The following is an 18,013-nucleotide window of genomic DNA, read 5'->3' on the forward strand; positions in this document are numbered from 1 at the left end:
CTCAGCCAGAATGATTCGAAAGATGCATAGGGCAGTGCTTAGGCCCCATTCTGTGCCCTGGTTTGCTGAGAATGGGGACTGAAGGAACCGCAGGAGGCTTGCTGAAAGGCTCACGCCAGAAAACAGGCCAACTCCGTATATCTCTCCGGAAGGTGAAGCATGCTTCTTGCAGAGCAGCTCGCGCTTCTGGAGGGCTCTGTGTTTGGAGGTGGGTAAGGAAAAGGCATGAAAGAAAGCCTGGTAAGTTTTCTAATGTCTGGGGTCTGTGAAGTTGGCTATCCCTGTGCGGGGTCCCAATTAAACTCATTTCCCTCTTGCTCATGTACCACTTTTCCCTGGCTTGCATTAGAAATTCACAGGCAGAGAAGAAAGCAGCCAAGTTTGTTTTTCTAGGGAAAGAGGGGTCTGCTGAAAACAGCGCTGACAGCTGTGTCCTGTGGTTTAGTGAATTAAGGGCTTTTACATGTTTCATTCAAGACTCTGTTTAGTCTGGCGCTAAGGATTTAGATATCATTTTTTGGCTCTTGGGCCACTGAGGTAGTTCTGGTTTCCAATGGTTTCATTGTCATCTGCATTTGCCTACAATGCAAGGAATAATCAAGGCAATTGGGAACTGAGTTATTGCAGGGTCACTTGAAAGTTTGCCTTTCCCCATTCACTCTTTAAAGGTATCACCAGCATTGCCAAAGATGAGAGCAACAGTTCTTAATAAATAACACCTGGGTCCGAATCGGTAACCCGCTTTCGCGTTGGCTTTTGCAGAAGTGGCAGTGCATCGAGGATACGGCCGGCAAGCTTCGGATTCACAAGTGTAAGGGACCCAGCGACCTGCTCACGGCCAGGCAGAGCACGCGGAACCTCTACTCTCGCGGCTTCCACGGCAAAGACAAGGACTGCGATTGTGCAGAAGCCAGTTTCCGTGCCAGCAGGAGCCAGAGGAAGAGTCAGAGGCAGTTCCTGAGAAACCAAGGGACTCCAAGTAAGCCACATGCTTGGGGCTGCCTTGGTGGCAGGCTGAGGCCTGTGGGAATGGACATTAGAGGGGCAAAAGGGCTGCCCCTACATTTTAGGTATTATCAAAATGCAGTTTGGGCAGCTGTTTGCATGCCAGTGGGCCAAAAGTGAGCCGTTGTTCTGTTCAAAAGAAGAAACGTGAGATTAGTTTGAAATTTTGCTTTATAAGCATCTTTCACTTAAGCATAGAATGAAAATATATTCAATAAAAGCCCCACACACCAAGCATCCCCACACATAAAGGAGCCATGATGTGGTTATACCGAAGGCCGCGAGGTTTGGTTTAGGTCAATTTCAGTTTGACCGAATACTAACATACTGATTTGTCTGCCTTACATTGCTAGAAAACAAATGCCAGGGTTTCAGTACTTAGGTATTTCATTTAAGAGGAAAAGCATTAAGTTATTTTTTTAAGGCATTTATTTTAATCTGTGTGTTAGTACTTGATATATTTCTGTCATATCATTGCCTCTTATTGGATGACAGGGCCAAATTAATCGAATCCAATATGGAAAGCAATGCCTAGCATTTTCCTCAAATAAGCAGCTCTGAGAGATCTTTAATTACAAAACTATGAAAACCTGTAATCTAGCACCCTCCATAAAAGAATGCATCTAGTGCCATCTAGTGGAATAATATGCAAAGTGACTCTTTTCTATGGAGATTCCTTTCTACATTTCACTAAAACAATGGAAGACCTTAGCAAGTGTTTTGTTTATTTAATGTATTAAGTATATCACTCACACATTAACATGCATAAATAAGTGTACAGTAATAGTTGTAAACTTACGAAACAAACATAACATCATATAGGACTCTTGTACCTCATCCCACCACTACCACCTTGCATTGTTGCTAAACATTTTTTTTTTTAAGATTTATTTATTTATTTATTTCTCTCCCCTTCCCCCCCACCTCCCCACCCCCCTGCTCCGGTTGTCTGTTCTCTGTGTCTGTTTGCTGTGTCGTCTTCTTTGTCCGCTTCTGTTGTTGTCAGTAGCTTGGGAATCTATGTTTCTTTTTGTTGTCTCATGTTGTTGTGTCAGCTCTCAGTGTGGGTGGTGCCATTCTTAGGCAGGCTGCACTTTCTTTTGCGCCGGGCAGCTCTCCTTATGGGGTGCACTCCTTGCGTGTGGGGCTCCCCTACGTGGGGGACACCCCTGCGTGGCACGGCACTCCTTGCACACATCAGCACTGTGCGTGGGCCAGCTCCACACGGGTCAAGGAGGCCCGGGGCTTGAACCACGGACCTCCCATGTGGTAGACGGACACCCTAACCACTGGGCCAAGTCTGCTTCCCACTAAACATTTTTGACTAATGATTAAGAGCATTGTCAAAACATCACTACCAACCAAAGTATTTCTCCCCAACCCACCCTATTATTATTACCTTTATATCATTTTTATATGAACATACATAAACAATAAGTGTATAGTAAAAGCTGTGAACTTAGAAAAGATGTATAACATCATACAGGGGTCCCATACATCAACCCTCCACCAACACCTTGCATTGTCCTGAAACATTTGTTACAGATTATGAAAGAATATTATCAAAATCTTACTACTAATTACAGTCCTTATATTTGGTGTGTTTTTCCCCCAACCCACCCTATTATTATTTTTAAAATATATTTTGTATGACAGGAGTTGTAAACTTATAAAACAATCATGCACATGTGCAGAATTCTCAAACAACACCTCTCTATCAACACACCACACTGTGGTGAAACACTTGTTACAGATAAGATAATATCTAATTGTTACCATGTCCATAGTGTACATTTGGCACACATTTTCCATACTGCCCCATTATCAACACAGTACATCTTTGGCATGGATATAAGAATATTATTACTGCTAACCACAGTCCATAGGTCACTCCATTTGTATTTTCCCATGCTTCTGCACATTCCCACGACCCTGCAAAAGTGTGATGTACATTTGCTCTAGCTAACAAAGGACACTCTTGCATCTGTACCATCAACCACAATTCTCATCCACCTCATGGTTTACTGTGCTCTTCAGTTCCTAGATTATTCTCTAGCATTCTGTCAATTGGCATTTACATACCAGACTACCATTTTCAGCCACATGCCTATTTATAAACTAGCTGTTACCATATGTTACCATCCACTCTATACATTTCTACACTTTTATAGTACAGCTAATTAAAACTTCTGCATACATTAAACATCAGTAGTCCATCTCAGTCCTCCTCTTATCTCCTTTAAGAATCCACCACCTACCACCAGGTCTTGACGATATTTTCCTACATTTTCTTCTAGAAGCTTTATGGTTTTTCCTTTTATTTTTAGGTTTTTGATCCATTTTGAGTTAATTTTTGGGTAAGTCATGAGATAGGGGTCCTCCTTCCTTCTTTCAGCTATGGATATCCAGTTCTTTCAGCACCATTTGTTGAATGGACGGTTCTGCCCAAGCTGTGTGAGTTTGATAGGTTGGTCAAAAATCACTTGACCATACATGTGAGGATCTGTTTCTGAACCATCAGTTTGGTTCCAATGGTCTATGTGTCTTTATGTTTTTACCACTAGAGCTAGGTAATATAATTTAAAGTTTATAGAGATCAGGGTTCGCTTTTCCTTCTTAAGATGTTTTTGGCTATTCAGGACCTGTTACCCTTCCAAATAAATTTTATAATCATGTTTTCAATTTAAAAAAATACTGGTGGAATTTTTATTGGGATTGCATTGAATCTGTATATCAATTTGAATAGAATTGAAATCTTAATGATATTTAGTCTTCCATTCCGTGAGCATGGAATGTTCTTCCAGTTATTTAGGCTTTTTTTGATTTAACATTGAGTTGCAGTTTTCTGAATACATTGTTGGTTAAGTATATTCCTGACTATTTGAGTTTTATTTGTCATATTTTATTTTCACCACTCTTTTGATACTTTTAATTACTTTTATTGACATAATCTTCATTTCTAAACTCTCTTCTAGGCCTCTTTCTCCCTTTAGAATTTCCTGAAAATCTGGTATCTCTTAGCAAGTGTTTTTATACCAGACCTCACAGTTGGATTTTAGGGGTCATGAACCCCCTGACATTTTACACAAACTTTTATCTATGTTCTATGTATGTGCACTTTTTTTTTTTAAAGATCTCCCTAACTTTCAACAAATCCTTAAAAGACTCCATAACCCAAAAGGCCAAGAACCATGATTTTGGAGATTTTAAATGCCAGGTTTAATAATTCACCCAAATCTTGATTTTCAAATGGAAAATCAACAGGGATCTCTGGTGCTCCCCTCTAACTGAAGCCGGTCACTGCTGTCCAGCGGAGAGGGAGCTGCTGCTTCCCTCAGCTTGACCACAAAGAACGTTGATCTTTAAGTGTTGGGCACAGACAGGAGACGTTTACAGCTTTTTCAAGCTGCGTGGAAGCATATGTATTTTAGTGCAGAGGTCAGGTTTCTTCTTTCTCTCAATGATGGAACTCGTGAGTGCCCTCCAGTGACCCACTGACTGTCCCGAGGCCGATCCCTCATCTGGGAATTGCCAGTGGAGCCTGACCCTGCAGAGAGCTGTAGCAGGGGCGTGACGATTGATTCCACGCCCGATGTGCTCCCCTTCCTCCTCTTTCAGCCACAGGCTAGAGAATAAGACCATATGACTACACCCCAACAAAGCCCAAGTGTGTCTGATAAATGGCCAATATTTGTCCTTACCTTGCATATCATTGGCACCTGACAGTGTTCGTGAAGGACCAGAGAACATGCTGCCCCCCCAGCATTGTCCTCCAGGTGACAGGTGTTAAAAGTCCACTGGGTGCTGAAAGCCTTTGCAAAATTTGAGTTTTCTTATTAAGCAATCCTCTGTTATTTGTGGAAACAGAATGTGGCTAACACATTTAGCTTTTTGAAGAAGCAGAAAGACCACAGACTTTAGAGTGTGGTAGATTATGTATAGTTCTAGCTCCCAAAACTTTGGCTGTGTAACCTTATAAAACGTGTGTTACATTCAAACTTCAGTTTTCTCATCTGTAAAATAGGGATAATAGCACCAGATTTTGGCAATCAGATGAGTTCATTTATGTAAACTGTTTATTGTAATACCTGTCTTTCAAGACTGTAGATTTGAAATGAATATAAAGTGAATAATGCTTAGCAAAAGCTCAATAAATGCTAGTCGTTATTATTACTAATACCATATTGGGTATTAACTGGTCTTAGCAGTTAACTTTGAAAAGTCAGAACCTGCCAGAAGTGGAAAGGATCCTAGAGATCACCCAGCCTCGCGCCCTCGCTGGAGGGACGAATGCCTGAGGCCCAGAGAAGCAGCCGTCACCCTGCCACGTGGTGGCAAAGCCAGGTCCTGTCCAGGCTCTCCCAGGCGTGCGTTCCCCTGAGCTGTGCCCAGCACCGTGATGCCTCAGCAAAGCTGCACGTGCTGTGTGTCCCTTGCTAAGATACTCACCGTGCGCGTAATCGTCGTCTTCCTCCTAAACTCCATCTGTGCATCCATATTAATGTATCTGCCCCTATTTACAGAGTACAAGCCGCGATTTGTCCATACTCGGCAGACACGCTCCTTGTCCGTCGAATTTGAAGGCGAAATATACGACATAAACCTGGAAGAAGAAGAATTGCAAGTGTTGAGACCCAGAAGCATCGCCAAGCGTCACGACGAGGGCCACAGGAGGCCAGGAGGTCGCCGGGCCACCGGCGGTGGGAACAGAGACGGGATGCTGGCTGACGGCAGCAACGCCGTGGGGCTGCCCACCACCGTCCGGGTGACCCACAAGTAGGCTTGGGGGGTTCTCTGGGGTTGAGTTCAGAGTTAGCCCTTCGTCCGTGTTATTGCCCTTTGCCCCTGCGTGTCACACCACCCAGCAATGTGGTGTTGAGGAGCTGGGCCATGTGGCGCTCGGCAGGTGAGGAGCAATAGGGCACCCGGACGTGTGGACACGTGCTTTGGGTTCAAGTTCACAGTAAGGCTGATTCAGCGGGAGTCATGCTTGACATTCACATCTTAACTCCTTAGTGTGCCTTAAGCATGAGCTTTGTAGGAGTCTAGAAAACAGATGGAAACGATCACTGGGACGAGTGGAGACTCTTCCATGGGCAGGGCTGCTGTTGCTCAGAGCAGTGGCCCAGTCACAGCCTCAGAAAGGAAACACAGGGAAGCAGATTTGACTTAACTGATAGGGCGTCCATCTACCACATAGGAGGTCCAAGGTTCAAACCCAGGGCCTCCTGGCCCATGTGGAGCTGGCCCACATGCAGTGCTGATGCGCGCAAGGAGTGCCGTGCCATGCATGGGTGTCCCCCACTTAGGGGAGCCCCACGTGCAAGGAGTGCACCCCTGAAGGAGAGCCGCCCTGCACAAAAAAAGCGCAGTCTGCCCAGGAGTGGTGCCGCACACATGGAGAGCTGACACAGCAAGATGATGCAACAAAAAGAGGCACAGATTCCCAGTGCTGCTGACAAGAATGCAGGCGGACACAAAAGAACACACAGCGAATGGACACAGCAGACAATTGCGGGGGCGGGGGGAATAAATAAAAAGAATAAATCTTAAAAAAAAAAAAAAAGAAATGGAACACAGGGGAGCAACAGGGCTCAAGCTGTTGGGCGCCTGCTTCCCACCTAGGAGGTCCTGGATTCAGTTTCTGGTGCCTCCTAAAAACAACAAGCAAAACAAATGATGAAACCAACTCAGGGAAGCCAATGTGTCTTGGTGGTTGAATGCCAGCTTCCCTCACGAAAGGTCCTGGGTTCAATCTCTCGCCCCAGTGCCTCAAAAAAAAAAAAAAAATGAAACCCAGCCCAATGGAGGATGGTGGGTCCTGTGTAAGAGATGGTATAGATTAGGAAGGGATGCAGGATGCAGAAGCACCTAACCTTTGGAAGTCATAAGATGTGGAAGGAGGTGATTCTAGCATAGCTTTAGTGGACTCACTTGGTTTTTGTTTGTTTGTTTTTTGGCTCCTTCTAAAATCTGCTTACATTCCTGGTAGAGAAATATTTTCTTTCTAAATTTATCAGCCAACATCTTTGTTTTCTCCTGAATTTCATCACTTTGTCATGGGGCTGGGGGTCAGGGGATATTATGAGCTCTGCCAGAATTTATTTATTTATTTTTAATTTATTTTTATTTATTTCTCTCCCCTTCCCCACCCGCCCTACTCCCATTGTCTGCTTTCTTGTGTCCATTTGCTGTGAGTTCTTCTGTGTCCACTTGCATTCTCGGTAGCACCAGGAATCTTCTTTTTTGTTGCTTCATCTTGCTGCATGGCTCTCCGCGTGTGCGGCACCACTCCTGTGCAGGCTATGCTTTTTTTGTGCTGGGCGGCTCTCCTTACGGGGCACACTCCTTGCTCATGGGGCTCTCCTACAAAGGAGACACCCTGGCATGGCATGGCACTCCTTGCGCGCATCAGCACTGTGCATGGGCCAGCTCACCACACAGATCAGGAGGCCCTGGGTTTGAACCCTGGACCTCCTATATGGTAGGTGGACGCTCTATTAGTTGAGCCACATCCGCTTCCCTCTGCCAGGATTTTTATCTTTGCATCTGGACTCCCTGTGTTTTGTAGATTTTAATGCTATACACTGAAAGAGTTAAACCAGGATTTGTTTCTCTTACCATATTGATTGATCCCATATCCCACCTGCTTTCCTTCTCTCAGGCTCTTTCTTTGCTTCAAAACTTAATGGGGTGAGCAGATATGGCTCAAGCAGTTGAGCTCCCACCTCCCACATGGGAGGTCCTGGGGTTGGTTTCTGGTGCCTCCTGAAAAAACAAAAGCAAACAAACTAAAAAGCCAACTCAGGGATGCCAATATGGCTCAGTGGGTAAGTGCAGGCTTCCCACATACAAAGTCCAGGGTTCAATCCCCAGTCCCTGGTACCGCAAAAAAAAATCTGAGGAATAAAAATTAAAAATAAAACAAAATTAAAAAGCCAAAAAAGGAAAAGAAAAAAAAAATTAATAGGAAACTCAAGGCAAGCTCTTTTGAACAAAATGAGTGGGATGAATAGACCCTTTCTGGCTGCACTTCTTCAGATAAGCCATTTCCATTATGACTGTGAAAACTGCATTCCCCCCCCCCCAATATATCTTTGCTAGAACTTTCAAAACACGGAGCTTTTTGACAGTACCTGTTTATGAGGATATGGATATTGAAAGCCGCCTTGCAAGGTGATTTTGGTGATTTCACTCTGACACCATCCTTTGCCCATATCTGTTGCCAGGAAACATCCCCACCTCCTTGTCCATCCGTCAGCTCCATAGTTACTGCTCATATCCCACTCAAGAGTGTGGAGGATATAGCTCAGTGGTTGAGCACCTGCTTCACAGGTACGAGGTCCCAGGTTAATTCCTGGTACCTCCTTAAAAAAAAAAGTTTAGGAGATGATTACACTCACTTCACTGTTTCTGATATTTTTCATTTATTTGCCTCTGTAGGTGCTTTATTCTTCCAAATGACACAATCCATTGTGAGAGAGAGCTGTACCACTCATCCAGAGCCTGGAAGGATCACAAGGCATATATTGATAAAGAGGTGAGCCACGGCTGGGAAACTTGACTTACCAGCCCTTCCATAACTGTTTGGTGGAACATACTCTGTGTATGCTTCATTTTTTTAATAATTATGTGAAAAAAATAGGAAAGCAATCAAGCTATTTATCTTTTTCCCGTGATTTAGTGATAGTCATGCCTGAGAACACAGTATGAGTGTGGGAAGAGAATGAAGATTAACTCAGTGACCTTTTGAAATTCTGTGATAAAATAATTTAATTGTAAAAGAGACATCTGTTCATATTTATAAACACATTGGGTAAACTATTGAGGTAACCATTTTCTGTGCCCAGCTTATTTCCAAACTAATTAGCATCTCAGCTGAGCATTATAATTATAGAAAATAAGGTGAAAAGAAAGGTACTAGGCATAGGAAATTCTGATCCTTAAAGGTCGTTGTTCAAATATATGTTTTCCAGATTGAGGCTCTGCAAGATAAAATTAAGAATCTAAGAGAAGTGAGAGGACACCTAAAGAGAAGAAAGCCTGAAGAATGTGTCTGTAGTAAACAGAAGTAAGCATCTCTCCATTCCAGTGTCTACTTCCCAAACTCACTAACATTTGCACATGCTAAAGTGACCAGCCCTCAGCCTTTCTCTCTCTTTTACCAATTAAAAGTTTAATAAGTTAAATGCATTATCATATATTATAACGGCCTGAGCTATTTATATCAAATTAAATATGCGATAAACCTTAGCAGAAGGTAAGAAGAAAAAAGTCCCATTAAGTTAAAAGAATTATAACAAAGTAGCTATTTTGCTCTGTTTTGCTTTCTTTCTTTAAAATGAATTGTTTAATCAAATGAAAGATTATGAAGAATCACTTATTAATTCTTTGACTTGCAGCTATTACAATAGGGAGAAGGGTGTGAAAAAGCCAGGGAAATTAAAGAGCCATCTTCACCCATTCAAGTAAGTAACCAGTTTCCATGTTTGCTGGGGTGAGGGCTGTCCATGAGGCACTTTGAAAGGCTGAAGGGACTCTGTTCTAAGTGGTGACACTTGGGAAGAAGTAGGTTCACCTAGGTGGGCGTATAGCTCAAGAAATTGAAAAGACAGATACCCTGCCAAGGGACCACAGTGATGCTTTCAGAGTCCTTTGGAAAGAGCCAAGTGGAGGTCACTCTGATTGTGTATGCACTCTCCTTCTCATTAAATGGATGAGTAGACTTCTTACAGAGAGTGGTTGAGAGATGTGGACTCTAAGCTGCCTGCAAAAATGTTTTATTCTGAAAGATGGAAAAAATATACATATTTTAAAAATACAAGTAAACTTTGCAGGTGAAGGAGATTTAATATTTGAGCCTCGACAATGTTTGGGCTCTTTATGGAAAAACCAAGGTAATAAAAAAAATAAAAGAAAACTTTCTAAGCTTATTTTGTAGAATTTTGTCAAAAAAGTTAGAGATCGTCCAAGCCATTTAATTCAATCAGTTCTTGACTTTATGACTGATAGATACTGAGCCATGAGGAGGTTAAGTGACTTCTATAAGATGAAGCCCACTGATTTCACATAGACATTTATTTCCATCAGTGTTTGCATATAAATAAGGAAGAAGAGGTTGATCCTGTTAAGTCTCAGTAAAGTTTTAAGAGGACTGCCATTTAATGAATTTCCTTTCACTGTTGCTGATTATATTTTGAAGCCCTCTGTGAAAAATAAAAGTCATCTTTTATTGTGTGTCTGTTATCATGCATCCAAATATTTGTGTGAGACAAGGAAAGCTTTTATTGAATTATTTGATTTGGACTGTAGCCCATAATATATGGAAGTGTGTGCATATATACATATGTATTGTATGTATTGAATATACTCCTGAAATCTATGCGGATTTATCTTAAAGGCATAACCAACTTTGCCAAGTTGGATGACTAGAAGGAAATCAGTCAATATAGAAAAAAGTGTTCTGTCATAAACATGTGTAAAACATTTATGCAAAAATTAAAACACAAATATTTGTGTGAGATGCAGAGCAGCAATCATAGTTTTAATCGAGAAAGTGCTCTCTGGTCACTTAAAAAACCCTTCTGTTGGTATAGGGAGGCTGCTCAGGAAGTAGACAGCAAGCTCCAGCTTTTTAAGGAGAACCGCAGGAGGAGAAAGGAGAGGAAGGAGAAGAAGCGCCAGCGGAAAGGAGATGAGTGCAGCCTTCCCGGCCTCACCTGCTTCACGCACGACAACAACCACTGGCAGACGGCCCCATTCTGGAGCTGTGAGTTCATCCGAAATGCCCCTTAGCTGCCACCATGCAGAGATAGAGCAGCTCGTGCTACAGGCATTTTGACTAGGAACAGAGGAACATTCCAGAGGGAAGCATCATGTTTTCTTTTCTGTGGAGTCAACTCACATCATTGTGCCAAAACTTACTTTTGTTGGTGGTCGTGGTATTTTATTTTAAAGGGCCAAGCTTCTCCCTTGATTTTAGTCCCCAGCGTCTGGCAGACTTCCTACTCAGGAACATGGCTCAATAACCAAATGAATGGAGAAACAGTTTTGCCCCAAATAGGTTTTTTTTTTATTTCAAGTGCAGACTCTACACTAAAAGGAAGTTAAAAAAAACGGTGGGAATAGTATCCTACAGTTTACAGAATAGGGACACGACAAAATGTTTAGTTTTCACATTGAATTGCTGAGGATGTAGAATAATAACAGTTGTGTACTTTTAAAATTAGTGCTTATGTTTGCTTTATTTGTCTGTATACACTATTCCCTGAATAGAAACAATACCCTTCATTCTCGTGGTTCACTGTTGGGTAGAAGGCTCACCATCCCATAGAGTGGATGAAACACAGACTCTTAGAATTAAAAGGTTCACTGGAGACCACCCAGGTCTGTGGTTCTCAAACTGAGATTTGAAGACCCCCAGGAATCCACAGACCATCCTTAAGGGTCATCTAACACCTATCCCTGAGAACTTTTAAATTTTATCTTTCTGTTTTGATGCTTCTTGATCTCAGTGTCCATGTTTGCATTTATGTTTACAGTCACTCTGAGGACCAAGTAAACTCTTGAAGTCATAGCATTTTACTATTTCTTTTAACACTTTTATTCAGATACTATACAACCCATCCGAAGTGTACAATCAGTGGCTCTCAGTATAATTGCAGGGTTGTGCATTCATCACCACAATCGATTACACTTTCCTATTGTTGACATTTTAGCATGGGTGTCGTACCTTTGTTACAATTGATGGAAGAATATTAAAATATGACTGTTCACTATAGTCCACAGTTTGCATTAGGTATATTTTTTTGCCATATACTCTCCCATATTAATGCCTTCTCATAGTGACATGCATTTGTTCTAGTTCATCAAAGAATATCCTTATATTTGTGCAATTAACCACATTCATCGTCCACAGCAGGCCTCACTCTCACACAGTCCCATGTTTCATCTTCTAGCTTTCCTTCTAGTGATATACACAACCCTAATCTTCCTGTTTCAGCCACAATCACGCCCACAATTCAGCAATGTACTGAATTATAATGTAATATGCTACCATCACCTCCATCCATTTCTAAACATTTACAGTCAATCTTATTAAATGTTCTGCACAAATTAAGCTTCAACTCCCTGTTCTCAGCCCTCATTCTATCTCCTGGTAACCTATATTCTAGATTTTAACTCCATAAGTTTGCTGATTATTATTAGTTCATATTAGTGAGACTATACAGTGTTTGTCCTTTTGTGCTAGCTTATTTCACTCAAAATAATGTTCTCAAGATTCATCCATGTTGTCACATGCATTAGGACTTAATTTCTTCTTAGAGCTGAATAATATTCCATCATATGTTTACACCACATTTTGTTTAATCATACATTGGTGATGGATGTTTGGGTGATTCCGTATTTTGGCAATTGTTAATAATACCACTGTGAACATTGCTGTGCTAATGTCTGTTTGTGTCCCTGCTTTCAGTTCTTCTGAGTATATGCCTAACATAGGATTGCCAGTCTAAACTTAGCTTACTGAGGAACTGTCAAACTATCTTCCACAGCAGTTGCATCATTCTGCGTTCCCACCAGCAATGAATAAGTGTTCCTATTTCTCCACGTCCTCTCCAACACTTGGAATTTTCTGTTGTTTTCTATAGTAGCCCATCTGGTAGGCATGAAATGATACCTCCTTGTGGTTTTGTTTGCATTTTCCTAATAGCTAGTGGTGTTGAGCATCTTTTCATGTGCTTTTTAGCCATTTGTATTCCCTCTTTAAAAAATGTCTATTCAAGTCTTTCGCCCACTTTTTAATTGGGTTATTTGTCTTTTTATTTTTGAGTTGTTGTATTTCTTTATGTATTCTGGGTATTAAACCTTTATCAGATACATGGTTTCCATATATTTTCTCCCATTGAGTTGGCTGCCTTTTCACCTTCTTGACAGATTCCTTTGAAGCACAAAAGTATTCAATTTTGAGGAGGTCCCATTCACCAATTTTTTTCTTCCATTGCTTGTGCTTTGGGTATAAAGTCTAAAAACCCTCTGCCCACCACAAGATCTTGAACATGCTTCCCTACATTTTCTTCTTGGAGTTTTATGGTACTGGCTTTTCTGTTTAGATCTTTGATTGATTTCAAGTTAATTTTTGTGTAAGGAGTAAGATAAGGGTCCTGTTTCATTATTTTGGATCCATATCCAGTTCTCCCAGCACCATTTGTTGAAGAGGCTGTTCTGTCCCAGTTCAGTGGACTTGGCATCCTTGCCAAAAACCAGTTGACCATAAACATGTGGGTCTATTCTCAAACTCTCACATCAGCTCCATTGATCAATATGTTTACCTTTATGCCAGTACCATGCTATTTTGACCATTATAGCTTTGTAATATGCTTTAAAGTCAGGAATGTGAGACTCCAGCTTCATTCTTCTCTCTCAGGATGTTTTGGCTATTCAGGACCCCTTACCCTTCCAATTAAATTTGACAGCTGATGTTTCCATTTCTGTAAGGTAGGCTGTTGGAAGTTTGATTGGGATTGTTTGAATCTGTAAATCAATTTGGGTAGAATTGGCATCTTAACAATATTTAGTCTTCCAATAATGAGCAAGGAATGACCTCCCATGTATTTAGGTCTTCTTGATTTCTTTCAGAAATGTTTTATAGTTTTCTGAATACAGTTCCTTTACATCCTTGGTTAAATTTATTCCTAAGGAGCAAATGTGGCTCAAGTGGTTGAGTGTCTGCTTCCCACAAGGGAGGTCCCACGTTTGATTCCTGATGCCTCCTTAAAAAACAAAACAAAACAAAAAAAACAAACAAGCAGACAAATGAAAAAACCAACTCAGGGGAGCCGAGGTGGCTCAGTGGTTGAACACCAGCCTCCCATATACAGGTCCGGGGGATTCAATCCATGGCCCCAGTATCTATCTTAAAAAAAAAAAAAATTCCTAAATGTTTGATTGTTTTAGTGACTATTGTAAATGGAATTTTTTTCTTTATTTCCTCTTTAGATTATTCATCACTAGTATACAGAAACTATTGAGTTTCGTGTGTTGATCTTGTATCCTGCCACTTCGCTGAATTCATTTATTAGCTCTAAGACTTTTCTTGTAGCTTTTTAAGGACTTTCTAAATATAGGATCATGTCATCTGCAAATTGTGAAAGTTTTATTTCTTCCTTTCCATTTTGGATGTCTTTTATGTCTTTCTCTTGCCTAATTGCTCTAGCTAGACCTTCTAGCACCATATGGAGTAACAGTGGTGACCGTGGGCATCCTTGTCTTGTTCCCAATTTTAGAAGGAAAACTTTCAGTCTTTCACCATTGCATACAATTTTAGCTATGTATTTTCATATAAGCTCTTTATCGAGTTGAGGAAATTTCCTTCTGTTGCTATCTTTCAAAATATGTTTATCACAAAAAGATGCTGGATTTTGTTAAATGCCTTTTCTGCATCAATCAAGATGATCACTTTTCCTCTTCATCTGTTCATGTAGTATATTACATTAGTAGCTTTTCATGTTGAACCACCCTTGTATACCTGAAATAAAACCCACTTGATCATGCTGTATAATTCTTTTAATGTGCTGTTGGATTTAATTTGCAAGTATTTTGATGAGAATTTTTCCATCTATATTCATTAAAGAGATTGGTCTATAATTTTCTTTTGTTGTATCTTTCTCTGGCTTTAGTATTAGGGTGATGTTGGCTTCATATTATGTGTTAGGCAATGTTTCCTTCTCTTCAAATTTGTGGAAGATTTTGAGCAGGATTGATAGTAATTCTTTTTGGAATGCTTGGTAGAATTCTCCTATGAAGCCATCTGATCCTGGGCTTTCCTTTGTTGAGAAGTTTTGGGTGACTGACTCATCTCCTGAAATTGGTCCATTGAGGTCTTCTATTTCTTCTGTCGTCAGTGTATGTTGTTTGTGTATTTTTAAGACTTTGTCCATTTCATCTCAGTTGTCTAATTTTTTGGCATACAGTTTTCCTAGTATCCTCTTATCCTTTTTATTTCTCTGGGGTCAGTAGTAATGTTCCCCTTCTTGTTTCTGATGTTATATGCATTTCTCTTTTACTTTGCTGGTCTAAGGGTTTGCCAATTTTATTGATCTTCTCAGGAAACAACTCTTGGTATTGCTGATTCTCTCTTTTTTGTTCTCAATTTCATTTATTTTGGCTCTCATCTTTGTTACTGCTTTCCTTCTGCTTGCTTTGGGATGACTTTGCTGTAGTTTTTCTAGTTCCTACAGGTGTGCAGTTAGGTCTTTGATTTTAGGTGTGTCTTCCTTTTTTAATGCAAGCATTTAGGGCTATAAATTGCCCTCTCAGCACTGCTTTACTACATTCCTTAAGCCTTGATATGTGGTGTTCTTGTTTTCATTCATCTCATGATATTTACTGCTTTTTCTTGCAATTTCTTCTTTGATCCACTGATTGTTTGACTTCCATATATTTTTAAATTTTTCATTTCAGCCTGTTTTTGACTTCCAGCTTCATTTCATGTGATCAGAGAAAATGCTTTGTATAATTTCAATCTTTTTAAATTTATTGAGACCTATTTTGTGACCCAGCATGTGCTCTACCCTGGAGAATGATCCATGAGCACTTGAGAAGAATATATAACCTGCTGATTTGGGATACAACATTCTATATATGTCTGTTAGGTCTAGTTCATTAATCATTTTATTCAAGTTCTTTATTTTCTTATTTGTCAGCTAATTATTCTGTCTCTTGATGAGAGTAGTGTATTGAATTCTCCAACAATTATTGTAGAGATGTCTATTTCTTCCTTCTGTTTTGCAAGTGTTTGCCTCATGTATTTTGGGTCATCCATGTTAGATGCATACATATTTGTGATTTTTCCTCCTTGGTAGATTGCCCCTTTTATTAATATATAACATCCTTTTGTCTCTTATAACATTTTTGCTTTTAAAATCTACTTTTTCCCCTAATATTAATATAGCTAGCCCAGCTCTTTTATGGTTACTGATAGAGTGGAATTTTTTTTTTTCAACCTTTCACTTTCAGCTTATTTGTATCCTTGGGTCTCAGGTGAGTCTCTTGTAGACAGCATATGAATGGATCATATTTTTAAATCCATTCTGTCAACCTGTGTCTTTTGATTGGAGAGTTTACTCCATTAACATTCAGTGTTTTTACTCTAAAACAGGAGTTCTTAACCTTTTTTGTTCCATGGGCCCCTTTGCCAGTCAGGTGAAAACCAAGGACCCTTACTAAAGTCCACACTATACTGTGTATTATTTAATAAATATATCACATCTGCACCAACACGTCCCCACAAGAATATGTTTTCTGAATTTTTTTTTTTTTAAAGATTTATTTATTTATTTAATTCCCCCCCGCCTCCCCTGGTTGTCTGTTCTTGGTGTCTATTTGCTGCGTCTTGTTTCTTTGTCCGCTTCTGTTGTCGTCAGCGGCACGGGAAGTGTGGGCGGCGCCATTCCTCGGCAGGCTGCTCTTTCTTTTCACGCTGGGCGGCTCTCCTCACGGGCGCACTCCTTGCGCGTGGGGCTCCCCCACGCGGGGGACACCCTTGCGTGGCACGGCACTCCTTGCGCGCATCAGTGCTGCACATGGCCAGCTCCACACGGGTCAAGGAGGCCCGGGGTTTGAACCGCGGACCTCCCATATGGTAGACGGACGCCCTAACCACTGGGCCAAAGTCCGTTTCCCTGAATTTTTAATTCAAGCTCACAGACCCCCTGAAATCTTTCCATGGACCCCTGGTTAAGAACTTCTGTTCTAAATGGCTTTTACTTCAACCCTTTTATCCTTTGTTTTCAGTATGTCATATTTTATTCTTTTTACCCATTTTGTTACACTTAATGATAATCTTCATTTCCACACTCTCCTTCAGCCTCTCTCTCCTGCCTTTTCTTTTTAGCCTGCAGAAATCCCTTTAGTATTTCTTGCAGTATTGGTCTTTTGTTAACAAACTCTACTCTATCAGTTTCTGTTTGTGTGAATATTTTAAACTCTCCTTTATTTCAAAGGACAGTTTTGTCAGATAAAGAAGCCTAGGCTGGTAGTTTTCTCTTCCAGTATTTTAACATGTCTTACCATTGACTTCTTGCCTCTATGTTTTTGATGACAAATCGGCACTTAGTCTTATTTAGCATTCCTTGTATGTGATGAATCAGTTTTCTCTTGCTGCTTTCAGAATTCTCCCTTTGTCATTGGCGTTTGACATTCTAATTAGTATGTGTCTTGGCATAGGTCTAATAGAATTTATTCTGTTTGGGGAGTACATTTTGCTCCTTGGACATGTGTATTTATGTCTTTCATGAGAGTTGGGCAATTTTCAGCCTTCTTTCAGTCTCAAACACTCTTTCTGCCCCTTTCCTTTCTCTTTTTCTTTTGGATACCCATGATGTGTATGTTGTACACTTCGTGTTGTCATTCAGTTCCTGCTCATTTATTCCCATTCTTTTCTCTATCTGTTCTTCTGTTTGTAAGATTTCAGATGTCCTAGCATCTAGTTGATGATGCTTTCTTCTGCCTGTTCAAATCTGATTCATATGCTTCCAGTGTTTTTTTTATTATTATTATTTTATTTCTCTCCCCTCCCCCCCCCCAGTTTGTCTGTTCTCTGTGTCTATTTGCTGCGTGTTCTTCTTTGTCTGCTTCTGTTGTTGTCAGCGGCTTGGGAATCTGTGTTTCTTTTTGTTGCGTCATCCTGTGTCAGCTGTCCGTGTGTGCGGTGCCATTCCTGGGCAGGCTGAACTTTCTTTCGCACTGGGCGGCTCTCCTTACGGGGCGCACTCCTTGCGTGTGGGACTCCCCTACGCGGGGAAACCCCTGCGTGAAACGCCACTCCTTGTGCACATCAGCACTGCGCATGGGCCAGCTCCACAAGGGGCAAGGAGGCCTGGGGTTTGAACCGCGGACCTCCCATGTGGTAGACCGACGCCCTAAAGACTGGGCCAAGTCCACTTCCCTCCAGTGTATTTTTATCTCTAGTGTGCCTTTCATTCCCATAAGTTCTGTTACTTTTCTT

At 41.0% G+C, this 18,013-nt stretch overlaps 1 protein-coding gene across 8 annotated transcripts in view; it reads left to right on the plus strand.

Annotated features, from left to right (window-relative positions):
* SULF1 (sulfatase 1) overlaps nt 1-18,013 on the plus strand; it is a 212,043-nt gene that overhangs the window by 165,912 nt on the left and 28,118 nt on the right. For all 8 annotated transcript variants that reach the window (XM_058275629.2, XM_071207847.1, XM_071207846.1 and 5 more), the window contains exons 13-18: nt 763-979; nt 5,529-5,781; nt 8,449-8,545; nt 8,982-9,076; nt 9,408-9,473; nt 10,602-10,774. In XM_058275629.2, coding sequence (XP_058131612.1) covers nt 763-979; nt 5,529-5,781; nt 8,449-8,545; nt 8,982-9,076; nt 9,408-9,473; nt 10,602-10,774 — 901 coding nt within the window. The remainder of the gene's footprint in view (nt 1-762; nt 980-5,528; nt 5,782-8,448; nt 8,546-8,981; nt 9,077-9,407; nt 9,474-10,601; nt 10,775-18,013) is intronic.

The sequence above is a fragment of the Dasypus novemcinctus genome, chromosome 14 (assembly GCF_030445035.2).
Source record: "Dasypus novemcinctus isolate mDasNov1 chromosome 14, mDasNov1.1.hap2, whole genome shotgun sequence".
Classification (NCBI taxonomy): Eukaryota; Metazoa; Chordata; class Mammalia; order Cingulata; family Dasypodidae; genus Dasypus; species Dasypus novemcinctus.